The 14,031-nt window shown below is 35.7% G+C and overlaps 2 protein-coding genes across 3 annotated transcripts in view; one reads left to right on the top strand and one right to left on the bottom strand.

Annotated features, from left to right (window-relative positions):
• Positions 1 to 9,044, top strand: part of LOC105381512 (odorant receptor 13a) — a 49,753-nt gene extending 40,709 nt beyond the window's left edge. Inside the window, exons 8-10 of the mRNA XM_048632133.1 lie at positions 7,240 to 7,332; positions 7,958 to 8,116; positions 8,963 to 9,044. Coding sequence (XP_048488090.1) covers positions 7,240 to 7,332; positions 7,958 to 8,116; positions 8,963 to 9,007 — 297 coding nt within the window. The 3' untranslated portion in view covers positions 9,008 to 9,044. The remainder of the gene's footprint in view (positions 1 to 7,239; positions 7,333 to 7,957; positions 8,117 to 8,962) is intronic.
• A 9-nt stretch (positions 9,045 to 9,053) lies between these two features.
• Positions 9,054 to 14,031, bottom strand: part of LOC105381486 (fatty acyl-CoA reductase wat) — a 28,493-nt gene continuing 23,515 nt past the window's right edge. For both annotated transcript variants that reach the window (XM_048632137.1, XM_048632138.1), the window contains 3 exons: positions 11,892 to 12,021; positions 11,049 to 11,176; positions 9,054 to 10,419 (listed from right to left, as the gene is read on the bottom strand). In XM_048632137.1, coding sequence (XP_048488094.1) covers positions 10,332 to 10,419; positions 11,049 to 11,176; positions 11,892 to 12,021 — 346 coding nt within the window. In that variant the 3' untranslated portion in view covers positions 9,054 to 10,331. The remainder of the gene's footprint in view (positions 10,420 to 11,048; positions 11,177 to 11,891; positions 12,022 to 14,031) is intronic.

The following is a 14,031-nucleotide window of genomic DNA, read 5'->3' on the forward strand; positions in this document are numbered from 1 at the left end:
TTTATTTAAGTTGTGGTAAGTGCTAGACAATAAATAGATTTACATAATGAACTTTAGTAAATTACTTTTAATTACACATTCATGAGTTAGGTACAGTATGAGATTTACAGTGTGGCAGCTTCAAACAAAAGAATATCATTGAAAGAAATTGGATTTAAGCAATTGAGATATACAAGTATTCAACACCTTAGAATAGGAAGATTACAAGTCATTGAAGATTTTTAGTAAGCAAAATTTATTAAATTGTGAGTATCAAGGCAGTCAGATGTTGAGTAGTTAATTGAAAAACTTAAAATGTGAATAATTACAGCTATACAAGCAAAAATCAAACAGTTTTATTGCCTTAGATACCCTTTTGAATGAGTTAGGGTTAAAAGTTCCATAGATTTACAGTTTGAGTTAAATATTATTTTATGTTATTATGCTAAAGTAAGAGATAGACAATAAAAAGATTAACATAATTAAATTTTATTTAGTATATATTACTTTCATTTATACAGTTTGAGATGAACAGTGTGGTAGCTTCAAACAAAAATATCATTTAATCTGAAGGCATTTCAAGGTTAGCAGGTATCTGTATCATGTATTCATGTCATAAAATAACACTAACTAAAATATAACAAAAATAATAACAAAACAAATACAACACACCAGCAGTTGATCAGTAAAACAGCACCCTAAGAGCTTCACAAGTAGACAAGTATTTAAAAGTAGATAACAAAAGATTGGTATCGAGATGTTACTTTTCTATCTTTATTTATTGATTCTCTAAATCCAAAACCAAAACCAAAACAACCACTTAAAATTTATTATATTCAAGAAGTTTTTCACATTCACAATATTCCAAGGATTTCAACCATTCAGTTAAAGACTTTTTACATTCATGATACGACATAAAGTATATTTCTAGTTCTTTATTTATAGTATTGAATAGATGAGATGATTGGTGAGGATATTGTATCTGTGCAAACAAAGTTCTAACTGGGAGGGACTTGGCCACAACATCCTTTCTTCTTTTATTTAATATGCTGATGTCAAATTTAAGTGTTGTGTGCTTTTTCAGTATAACATGTAATATATAAAGTTGTCTTATTGATAATAGGTTACTTGTATGGTACAGCTCGCGAGTACTAAAGGTTCGTTTTTTAAAATACATGACTTTAAGAAGAATTCTTTGTGCACGTTCTACCTCTATGAACTTTGTTTTTAGCGCACCACCCCAGACAGTGATACAATATATTATTAATGATTGTGCGAGGGCTATGTATATTTTGTTTAGAAGATTTTTGTCAGTCACGTGCCGCAGTGTTTTAAATATCCATATTAGTTTCCTTAATCTCCCTGCGAGGGCCTCTATTTGCGAATGCCACGAAAGACGTTGGTCTATGATGACACCCAAATATTTTACGAAGCTAACTTTAGTAATAGCTGGGCAGGTACATTTTGACTGGGCTATGTTGGTACAGTTGTGAATTTTGATATTGTATGAACTATCAGGTTGGCTATTATTATAGATCGAAAAGCACATGAAATTGGTTTTAGCGGTGTTGAGTGTAAGTAAGTTGGATTCTAACCAGTTTGAAATAGAAGCCAATCCTTTTTCTGCTGCTATCTTAATAGTGTCCCAAGACTTACCAGTAAAGACCACTGCTGTGTCATCTGCATATGAGACAACCTGGGTGTTATCAAGTTCTATGTTGCATAATTCATTGATATATATCAAAAATAGGGTAGGACCCAGTACAGAACCCTGAGGGACCCCGTAGCTTATACTTGTGACGTCACTGACAGTTTGTTCAATTTTAACTCTTTGTCTTCTCTCACTTAGATAATCCCCAAGCAACTGCAAAGCCGTACCCCTGATTCCAATTTTTTCTAGTTTGTTCACCAGAATGGGGACAGAGACAGTATCAAATGCCTTTTTGAGGTCTAAAAATACTGTCAGACATTTGCCTTTATTGTCAAGTTGATCTATGATTTTTGATGTAATAGATAAAACAGCATCTTGTGTACTTTTACCTTTACGAAATCCATATTGATAATCAGATAAAATTTTGTATTTATCAAGATAATTTATTAGTCTGTTGTTAATTAACTTTTCTAGAATTTTAGATAATGATGGTAAAACTGAAATTGGTCTGTAATTATTAACATCATCTCTGTCCCCACTCTTGTGAACCGGGGTTATGATTGCTATTTTTAATAGTGCAGGGAATACACCCATGGTAAAGCAGAGATTTGCCAGGTGAGAGATGACGGGTACTATTTCTTTTCTAGCTACTTTGAGAAAACTGGATGGTATACCGTCCCACCCGGGCGCACTATCTGATTTAAGTCCCATTAGTATAGTATGAACTTCTTCGGGATCTGTGTCTAACATAGCAAATGACGATAATGAAGGTAAGCTTTGGGAAGTAGTATAACAATTTGTATTGTGCTTAGGTATTTTATCACCCATTTTTTGAGTAATAGCATTAGCAAGGTTTTTTCCAATATCAGCAAAAAAATTATTAACGTAATCAACAGATTCCTGAGAGGTGGACTTAGTTTGTAGTAATTTTGTACTATCCGATTTATTATTCTTTATATGAGTTATATTTTTTATATTTTTCCATAAACTTTTTGATGTTTTCGAGGCAAATTGTAATAACCTTCTTTGATAATTTCTTTTAATTTTCTTGAGTAAATTGTTGCAGAAGTTACGGTATCTTCTAAAGGTAATTTTCAAGATTTCATCCCCTGTGTTAGCACGTAGCTGTTTTTGGATATTATTACGGTTTCTAATGCATCGTAAGAGTCCTGGAGTAATCCAGGGTTTAATAATTCTTTGGTTTTTTGAAAGGACAAAGGCAGGGTTCTAAGGACGTTTTGTACCACTATGGAAATGACGGGTTCCGTAATGAAAGTACCATGATTAGAGAGACACTGTACAGGTACACAAGTCAATTAATTACTAGATTTTTAGAAGCTGGGAGAAAAGAGAAAAACGGAAAAAAAGAATCTTTAAAATGTAGTCGCAATGGAACGTAAACATTCATACAGGAAGAATGGAACGTCAAGTGAAGTAATGTTTATGCCAAGTACTCTGTGATTTATAATTATGATAAAAATTGACAAACCAGAGCAGAAAAATTGAAATGATAAAAAAATGTGTCATGTCAACAACTAAACGTCAACACCATGTCAACACTTGAACAACACAAGACGAACAACGTGAATAATAATTTGATAATAATATGTTAGGTATATCAAGTTATATGTTTACGTTTAAATAAATACGGGACGTGCAACGTACATAATAAATATAATGATTTTATTAATATTATTATCGACTAGATCAGGCTACTACTTTCATCATGGGATAATGTTATACAAAAATACTTATCCAACTTCTGAAGTTTTAAATTGCCATTCCGCAACAGGGATCTGCTATGCCATTTCGAAATGCTATATGTAAAGGTTCTACTATATGGGTATGCATTTGGCGAGTAATGTAATGAAATAAAAATATACTGTTTAAAAGATCATTGTTTTATTTACATAACATAATTTGCCTGGAATCAACTTTAGGAATTTTATGTTCCTATTACCTACTCTATTCTATTCTCTGTTGGGGTGTAAGTACCTGCACCTGGCTCTCTAGATATGCTAAATCTAGATAGGTATGCAGGTTTCCTTCACTGTAAGTGTGATGGTATACATTTTAATTAAATTCAAAGAACACATTGGTACATGTCAGCGCCGGGATTCGAACTGCAGAACGTAGTTGCTCTTCTCATATTTGACTTAGGTATTTATCATCCTATGGTTCATTGAAAATATTGTCAGGATTTTGCGTGTTCTTGTTCTGCTGCTTCTGCAGGTTCCTGATGAAGAAGTGGGACGGGAGCCTGCCGGGGAGGTGGAACAGGAACCGGGTCTGGTTCTCCCCTTTGTCACATTTGTTCTATATCTTCAGCAGTTTCAGCGGTATTCAAAATATTAAATAATTAGGTTAGGTAATGGAAAATGAAATAACAACTACTATGACAAGATTGACAAGCAAGATTCAGTGTTATTAGATTTAAATATTCAAAAAATATCGATTATAGTGAATCGAATAAAGAGGAAAAGAAAATGGTTTACTATGGATAAAAGTCTTCAAGACTTAAATATAATGATATTTTATAAACCAAATGTACTAGTTTTGGCACAAATAGTACCAGAACATGTAATTTATTGATAAATAAAATATCTTTTGTATTTAAGAATGTATCGATATTTCTATTCGATTACTTTTTTGCTCGGATTTGCTGGTAATATTCCGAGGTCTGGCACCACTGTTGTTACGTTCCGTTCTCTATATGTTTGTTTTTACGTTCCATTATCCTTAGATTTAAATATTCTTCATTTATAATTTTTTCTTTTCCCCCGACTTCTAAAAATATTGTAATTACTGAAAATACCTTATCTACACTGTATTAATAAATGGTGAAAACATGGTTCTGAAACGCTCCAAAAAAAAGGCGGTACGCCCACTGCCGTTCTCCTTTTTACTTCACGGGTGTTGTCTGTAAGACATCTATTTATTTTATCTATTAGGATCTGTGTAACCAATTGAGGATCATTACAAAATAATAATTCAGATATGTTCTCATTCATTAATGAATTTAAAGCTTCATCAAAATTAATAACTTTTTTTGTTTTACTACATTTGTATTTAAGGTTTTGCCTTGTAAGACTAAGCAAAGTCATTGAGTGATCAGTAATAGACGTGTTCAGAACTAAAACTAGAGCAGATGTCTTACTTCTATCTATTTTCAGAGCTACGTGGTCTAAACAGCTGCCTTGTCGTGTTGGTAGATTGTGTGCCGGCATTAAACTATGTGTAGGGAGCATTTCTAGATAATTTTGTCTATTCTTTCGCTCATAGCTTTGCTCATGTTCTTTAGAGATGGTATTTATATTGATGTCCCCAGTTAGTATTATATTTTTACATGTTTTTAGTTTTGCTAAGTGAAGGTTCAAAGTATTTATAAAGTTTTCAGCATTAGTGTTACAAGGGGACCGGTAAATTGCCAGAACAATGTTATTTTCTGTATCTATCTGAAGACAGGAGGCGTCAGCTAAGCTAATTTCAGTAACCCGGACTGATATATTATTATTTACATATGTTATCACTCCATCATTTTGATTAAAATATCGAGTTGTTGCATATGAAGTATAGTTAGGTAGAATAGGTATCGGTTTGTCTTTACTGAGCCAACATTCTGTTAGAACAATCAAGTCAGGACAAAAATCTAAATTTGCAAGAGTAACCAATAAGTCATCAAAGTGACAGTATATACTTGTTATGTTTTGATTTATTAAATAAAAGTCCTTTGTATTAAAGTGAATAAATTTATCAATAGATTCTAAGTCGCATTGAAATGCTTGGGCTATTTCTATGTTATCTAGGTCAATCACAGTATTTAATGTGTCATCCATTTTTATTTATCGAATTGAAGTAAACACGTTGTATCTATGCTCAGGGGTAAAGTTGTTTTTAGTTTATAGATAGTATAGGGTGAGAAAGTAGGTAACAGTTGGTTTTTAGGTTTATGTGTGAATATGTGAGATTGTGATATGAAAGATTGCGTGTAGTCAGATGATATGCTTGGGGTAGTGTGGTTGTCGGGTAATTGAGTTAGTGTGTTTGTGTGCATGGGTGTTTGTAACATAACAATTAAACATACATTATAATCTATACATACAGTTGTGTATGTTTGCTGGTGGTGTTGTATGTATGACATTACATCATAACAGAAATAACAAGAGTACTTACAGGCTAGGAGTCAGTTCTTATTTAACAATTCATCAACTTGGAGTTCTGTTTTTATTGTTATTATGGGCGAGTTTTCGGTTTTCCGCACATAGACTCGTCCATAAGAGGTCCAGCAGAACTTGTACTGCTTAGATTTGGCGAGGTCTCTGGCGCGAAAGTACAGTCGCGATCCCTTGGCAGTAAGTTGTTCCGATACATAGATAGGTATGTATCGGAACGCAGAGCAGAGCTTCCCCTTTGTAGTTGTATTATAAGCCTTGCATAAATAAGTAAAAAAAAGGTAGGTATACTTAATAAAAAAAAGGTAGGTATACATTGTACTTAAGTTAAAAGAACTCATTGGTACATGTCAGCGCCGGGATTCGAACCCGCATCTCTTGATTGAGAAGCGGGCGCTCATCCGACTGAGCTACCACCGCTCTAAGAACCCTAACATGACCAACGAATGCGACGTTGGATAGACAATTGGTTTTTAGCATTGATTTCAAAAGGAAAGATAGGCCCTTCAGAACATTTTACTCAAACCTTCTTCATACAAGCAAAATAACTGTTATCTGTCATAATTTGTTTGAACTATGTCAGTGCCTAGCAACTATCTTAACGACGTAACCTTGTACGTGCGTTAATAATTTACCATCCCGGACATTGTTTTATTATTTGCAGGCGCCATATCAATAATTTAAGACAAATCCAACTACTAAAATTAAAACTGTTTTGGGCTGTGGACCTGTAGAGCGTCCCGTACAAATGGACTAAAAATCACGCTCCAAAACGTAAGTGTGTGCAACAAGAAAATGTTCTCGGAGGATAGTCAACAAAAAATGACGTCCGCACAAGGTTACAGCGCGCGGCCATTGTAGACTTTGGTAGTAAAATAATTATCACTTTATAATGTGTTTATTACTTAATTTAATGGTAATTACCGATAATACGATATTCGATGTTTCTTTTTGACCTTCGTATAATGGTTTTTGCAGCCTTTCACAACACAACTACATATTTATCACAAGATTCACAAGACCATCTCTCGGCCACAGACAACTGTCGACTGAGGAGCGTTGGCCCTAAAATTACGATTTTAGGGCCAACGCGCGGGTGGCATTTTTTTGAGTGGGAGGCCCTGTCCTTACGCTAGTAATATATATGTCAATGGTTTTTAGGTTCCCTTGTGCGGGTGAAATGTGTCAAAACCGCTCTCACTCGGTCGCTATTCGTCTATATTGTAGTTAGCATTACGAAATTTCCCAATCCTTTCATAGGTATATCTGTAGGTTTATCTTAATTCAATGTGTAAATAAGTAAATACATAAAAAAATCTGCAGTTGGTTCATATTATGTTGTCTTTCTTCCATGATGGTAATGGATTCTATACTTACCTACTGATGATGATTATACCTATTATAATAAATATATTATGTGTAATTCCGGTGTTCCAGGGTGACTTCGACCTGCGGTACTTGGTATTCTGCTGCGGCACCATCGTGCACATATTCCTGCCGTGTCGTAATGCGTCGGAACTCAAGTACATGGTGAGTTTCTCGCAAGGGCAAGCGCAGTGGACTTCTTGTCTACAGCACATGCTGAGTTGGTGCCTCTTTGAGTTCTTTGACGCTCTGGGTAGCAACTTGTTGTGTTATTGTTTGTTTTGCGTTGTATTATTTTCCGTATGTTTTGTTGTTGTTGTGAGTCAAATAAATGTTTCTTTATCAAACGACATGATAATTCAACAAATTCTCAACCCCACCCACTTTAAAACATACTGTTAGTGACTGGTCATAATCATAATTATAAGGCACTAAATACAACAAGCAAGCATCGCTTTCGAGTGGAAACCGCTAGGAGGCCATCGGAGACGCGGTCGCCCCGTGCACACATGGCGGCGCACAGTGGACGGCGAGCTGCGAGCGCAAGGCCTGAGCTGGACGGAGGCCAGAGCGGTTGCTGAGGACAGGACGGCGTGGCGCACTCTCGTGAAGGCCCTCTGTACCACTGGGGTACCTTAGGACGACAACAAATACAACAAACACCATTTTGATATGAATTTTAGTTTAAGACCGGTATTTATCGTTTCAAAAAGATGTAAAATCGCGTGAACGCCTTTATTACCAATAAATCGTTAAAAAACGACGTTGGAAATACTAATACCTTGTCCAGTCGACAGAGACATCGACCCTGATCTACCTGTGCGGCTGGGAGACGGTGACCGACAAGTCCACCCGGCGGTCCATCATGTTCATGATCGCGCGCGGTCAGATACCGCTCGAGATCACCGCGTTCAACATGTTTGCGTTCGAGATGGAACTGTTTCTGTCGGTGAGCTTTGTTTTTAAACGTTTAAAGCTGGTTTTTACGTTTATGTCCATAGAATTTCATTGTGGAAATACAGGGTGTTGCAAAAATGGTTGGTATACTAAGGCGAAACCTACATGTGCAGCATGGCATATCTAAGCCCGAAAATGAAATCAGAATTTCTAAATTCGTGAAAAAAATTCATTTTCCATAAAAAACTATGTTGGTCACGTGAATTTTTACTATGGAACATCACTTTTTTTTCGCGATTTTTTTAATATGATTGAATATCATTTTACTGGACGTAAATTTTACAATTATTTTTGTCCATTGTCATAATATTACTCTACCACCATTTCAAAGGCTCAGTCACTGAGGAGAAGAAATGGTGTAGGAAACTCTTCGAGCATCTTTTAAACTTTTTCTTATATCTAGAACAGCCCCCGTATTATGTAACTTCGAGTGGGGTTGGTTGGTATAAAATGGCTGACAACTTAGAGCATTATTAATTAATAACGTTTTACTGACTTATCTGATTTCACAAACGTTTATGTTGAATGTAAGGATATATTGGTAGGCTTCTTGCATATTTCTTTCACTAAGATTTTTGGTGTTTTCGGTTAATAAGTCTCTAAGTTGATACCAATTATCACCGGTTGCTACTCGTAACTCTAAAAAAGTTACAAAATACGGGGGGTCCACTCCATATCTATTACAATTTTACTTAAGTATAACCATTTAATTTTTCAATAGTTTTAGCTGAAGTGGACAAGACCACACGTCACGTGTTAGCTTTGTTAACATTGAAGTATTTTAGGATTCATTTTTGTTCCTATGGCTGGACTGACTGTATTTTTGTATGTTTTTCAGATATTACAAACCTCTTACTCTATGTTTACTCTACTGCGGGATTAAATGCCGAATATCTAACGGTATTCAGGAGGATGTTAAATTTTTTTTTATGTTTGCACCATTCACCATACATAGTAGATTATGAATTAAGCACACATTTTACCTATCAAGCTATTTATCAAATGACTATAAGTTAAGAAATATACCTAAGTACCTACTTACTTAATTCATTTTATGATTTGGTTCTTAATAAAAAATATTCAATGTTTGTTTTTCCTTACATAAGTCGTCAATCTGAACAACATTCGTTAGATAGTTTTGGGAAACTCACAGTATAACGATTAAAATAAAAAATGTTTATAACCAAATTTGACAGATTTATAAGGCGTTTGACAGCTAATTGACAGGGTTTAGTCTATATAAGTTTTAATGGTGACACCGTAACACCCTCATGATATTTTTTTTATGAGGTAAAAATGCTTTGCTGTCCTTGTACAGCTAGGGGCGAAGAAATCAGACCCCGGTATCTTCGTCCCAGACTTTACTTGAAATGGTTGAATTTTGAATCTTTAGTTACCCTTAATATTAGAACTCTAAGTGCCTGTTTCGCAATTGTCTGTAATGGTAGTATTACGTTGCATTGTTAAATCTATTGGGAAGTATGAATTACAATGGATAAGTAATGTTAAAAAAACGAATAAAAAATTAGATTTTCATATTTTATTAACTGTTTCTTCAAAAAATATAATTCCTTACAATAGGTACCTGTTTTAATCGTGATTCTATCTAAGCTTATAATTATGGTTTAATATATTTTAAAAATCTACGTTAAATTAAATATGATAATAGAACACGTATTTACAATGTATACTTGTAAATGAACTTTAATGAACCCAATAATATATGGGTATTTTGTTCTTAAAATTATTAATTCATTAGGTAAGTATATAGATACAATGTGATGTACAATATTATTCTGGAGTCATTAAGTCATAAATCCACAAAAGATGGGTCCAAATCTGTAACATCCGAATCTGTATCAGATATCCACAGTGCGTATCATGGTCGCTAGTTTGAACGCAAATTCTTTTTAAAAGTATTCCGTCAAATTAGATGTCATGATACGCGCCGATGCTATTATAATCTGATACCTACAAGGAAATTATAAAAATGTGGACCCAGCTCGTCAATATGTAGAACTTTTAATCAAATTACAGTTTTTTTATAATAATATGCCTCATTTCGACTTTGTAAATGGAAATAATTGAAACCCCTTAAACGTTGCGGTAAACTCTAAATTCAATCATTTGTAAAAACATTTGGTCTGACCGTAGAATAAACATCTGACGACGCTGCGAATCCATATTCTGAGGGTGTAGTTGTAGATCTAGAACACCGCAGATATGACAGTCCACACGCAGTACACGGCAAAGATGAGGAAGATCAGACGTACTGTCTGGTGCAGATAGTACAACCTGAAATAAAATAGTTTTTTTTGAAATTAAAAGAGTTTTGTAAAGAAGTTTTATAAAAAAAGAGCAAATATGTTTAAAACCTTTACAGCCCTTATCACCTTTACTAAGTTATGGTAGCCAGCTGTACAGGAGGTGACAAATTTGGTAAAAAATAAATTACATTCCCAATATAAAAAACTCACATAATTAAAATAGTAAATTTTCTATCGAGAAGCCATTTAAAACAAATTTTCAAATAGGTTTTATCAAAAAAATATATGTATGTATCTTGCTGTATAACCTGTGCATGTGTTGTTTTAGTTAATAAATAACTTATCTATCTATCTAAATAACCTTTTGAGTCACGTAGAGTCTTTTGGCTTACCATTACCATACATATTTTTAAACAGCCTATATAATTATATACAGGTTGTTGCAAAAAGGGTATACTAAGCCGAAACCTACATGTGCAGCATGGTATATCTAAGCCCGAAACTGAAATCAGAATTGCAAAATTCGCGAAAAAAATTTATCATTTTCCATAGAAACTATGTTGGTCACGTGACTTTTTTACTATGGAGAATGTTTTTTTTTCGAGAATTTTGACATATATATATGTATATCATTTCTATAATAACACCAGCACATACCGTCTCCACTTGATCTTGGCCTGCGGCAGCGTATCCTCGCTCTCCTTGAAGATGTACTTCCTGATGCCGGCGAGGTACTGGCTGAAGTACTCCGACCAGTCCACCGAGGTCATGCTGAACGGGAACAGCTGCGGATGAGGGGGTCAGGTTAGGTTGCGTGTTGATGTACAGTTTAAGAAATAAAGGACCAGATTTTTTTAAGATACTGTTGGGAATGGAGGGTCTTGGGTGTTGTCGTACAGTTTAAAAATACTGGGTGTATGTAAATTATTAGTAAAAAAAACGTGGGATGTGAACTTTTTTTTGAACGGGTGAGCGTCCGCTTCTTACGGAGATGCGGGTTCGAGTCCCGGTGCTGACATGTACCAATGAGTTCTTTGAATTTAAGTACAATGTATACCGTCGCTCTAACGGTAAAGGAAAACATCGTGAGGACACCTGCATATCTAGATTTAGATATGTGAACCCAAGAAACCCGCAGTGAGCGTGGTGGGAAATGGTCCAAGCTTAGGAAGGTCCCAGTTTAGTCCTTGGGGATATGCACAAAGGTTCCATTCGAGAGAGCCAGGTGCAGGTACTAGAGAATAAAATAGAATAGAATAGGTTTCCATACTGTGCTATCTAGTGTCTGGACTCTGGAGAGACGGACTGCAGTTTAACTGCAAATACAACTACTGTTGTGCAGTTTAGATGGAATGTAGTTGACACAGTCCGATGTTTAACACTGTGATTGCAGTTAACACTGCGATTGCATCAATTACACACCATTGCAGTCGTGTCAACTTAGTATTTTCCAAAATGTCTCTGGATCCCTAATAAAATGTGTTGACTCTGGCTTCTCACCCGCTTGTCCTCCTCAGAGGTGTCATCCCACAGCTGTCGCGTGCGGCGGTTGCAGAACTGGATCTCGCGCGTCGTGAAGTACGACAAGACTGACGAGAACTTGTGGATCTTGCGGTAGACCTTCAGCATCCTGGTGATATATATACAGGGTGTTAAAAAAGATAATATAGGGTGTTAAGAAAAGTTATAGTAAGACAGGGTGACGAAATTACGACAGGACTGAAGAGAACTTGTGGATCTTGCGGTAGACCTTCAGCATCCTGGTGACACACGTATACGGGGGATTAATAAACGATATGATGAAAGGGGATGACACACAAAATTATTGCATTATGAGCAACCTTTGTCCTATGAAAACTTAAAAAAATCATATATACCTAAATGCTTTTCCATAGCAAATTTGTTAGTTACGCGATTTTTCAGAGATCTTTTTTCATGTTAGTACTCTATAATATTATTTACTCTAGATTTTTTCTCATATATGTACACAAATAATATTTTATCTTACCAACTATAAAAATCCTTTTTTTGCCAACTATTTTTGAGACTCATCAATCAATAATAATATAGGGTAAAAGTACTAGTAACTGGCAGTTTAAGCGACTAGCAACACAAAAAAATATATTAAAAATAAAGTATTGGCCTGATTTAAGCACTGGTAGGCTTGAATTACTGGCAATAAGATGACGAACAATTATAGGCATAAATGGTAAAGATATATGATTAATATTCGATTTTAATGATGTTTATATCCACTACCCCCAAAAAACCTAGTAACTGGCAGTAAAAATTAGTAACTGTCACATGATGTTTCAGTAACTGGCACCTTTTAAAAAATCATGCAATTACGTCAATAAGTACTCTAAAATCAATAATATATTTGATATTAGGTAATGTACAATTACCTGTCTAGGTTCTGTACCGGTAAGACTCAAAATCACCGTTGTAATGGTCAACTTCTACGACAAAATGACAGTACAAGTATGCGACGAATTGTGGGTCCATATGAATGCAACAAATCGAGAAACCCTTGGATTTGGAAACGGAAATGGAGAAAGCAAATGCTTGTGGACCTTGATGTATTCATTCAGCAGCTTGGGAGAAGTCACCTGGCTAAGTTGAAGACTGCTGACGGTAGTATAGTTGCCTCTAAGCTGAAATTTCTTGCGGAAATTGAAGGTTTCTACGGCTTTCAGCTTCACATGCTCTGGGTAAAGACAGAATTAGTACAGCTCTTCTGAAAGCTATTACTATCCTCGAACAGCTTCAGAAGCTCTTTAACCAATTTTGTTTATAAGTCATGTTTTCAAGCTGTTTTATAAGGTCATCACGAACCGTGTTTCTATCAAGTTCTTCAAGGACTATAAGAAAGCCTTTGATTCCATTTAGACCTGCAGTTAGGTAGGCAGTTCTGGAATTCCCTCGTTGTAACATGCATAGCGGCCTTAATGCAGCAACAGTATATTATCTCTACCTTGGACAGTCTATTCGACTAGGCAGAAGGAACTTCGAAAACGAAGCTTTCGAGGATTGGACTGCATAGGGGAAGATTTGACAAATTTTCACATAAATGCCTGAAGGCAAAGGTCTTCAGTCAATGCGTCTCACTGGTGATGACGTATGGATCATAGACGTGGACACTGACGGTTGGACTGGTCCACCGATTCAAAATCGATCAGCGGGCATTGGAAAGATTGGTGGTTCTTTGAAGGACCATATCAGAAATAAGGTAATCCGTAAGAGAACTTGAGTAACCAATATAGCTCTTAAATTCTGTATGCTCAAGTGGCATTAGGCCTGCCATAGCTGCCGAAGAACCGATGACCAGTGGGGTAAACGCGCTCTAGAGTGGAGACCACGAACAGGCAAGGGTAGCGGCGGATACCTTCGGGCCAGCTGGACCAACGACCTTATAAAGCTGACCGGTAGTGGCTGGATGAGGAAGGTCGAGAACAGAGTGCAGTGTCACTGCTGATGAGAGGTCCAGCAGTGGACAATTACAGACTACTGTAGATTGCCTTGATTTTATAGTCATTTTTCTGAAAAGAAACATGAAAGAAATGTTTACCGCACCAGTAAGTGCCAGTTATTGGTGCGTAAAAAAATGTATGCAGATTAGTAACTGGCAGCCCCGTGCCAG

This window comes from Plutella xylostella, chromosome 30 (assembly GCF_932276165.1).
Source record: "Plutella xylostella chromosome 30, ilPluXylo3.1, whole genome shotgun sequence".
Taxonomy (NCBI): Eukaryota; Metazoa; Arthropoda; class Insecta; order Lepidoptera; family Plutellidae; genus Plutella; species Plutella xylostella.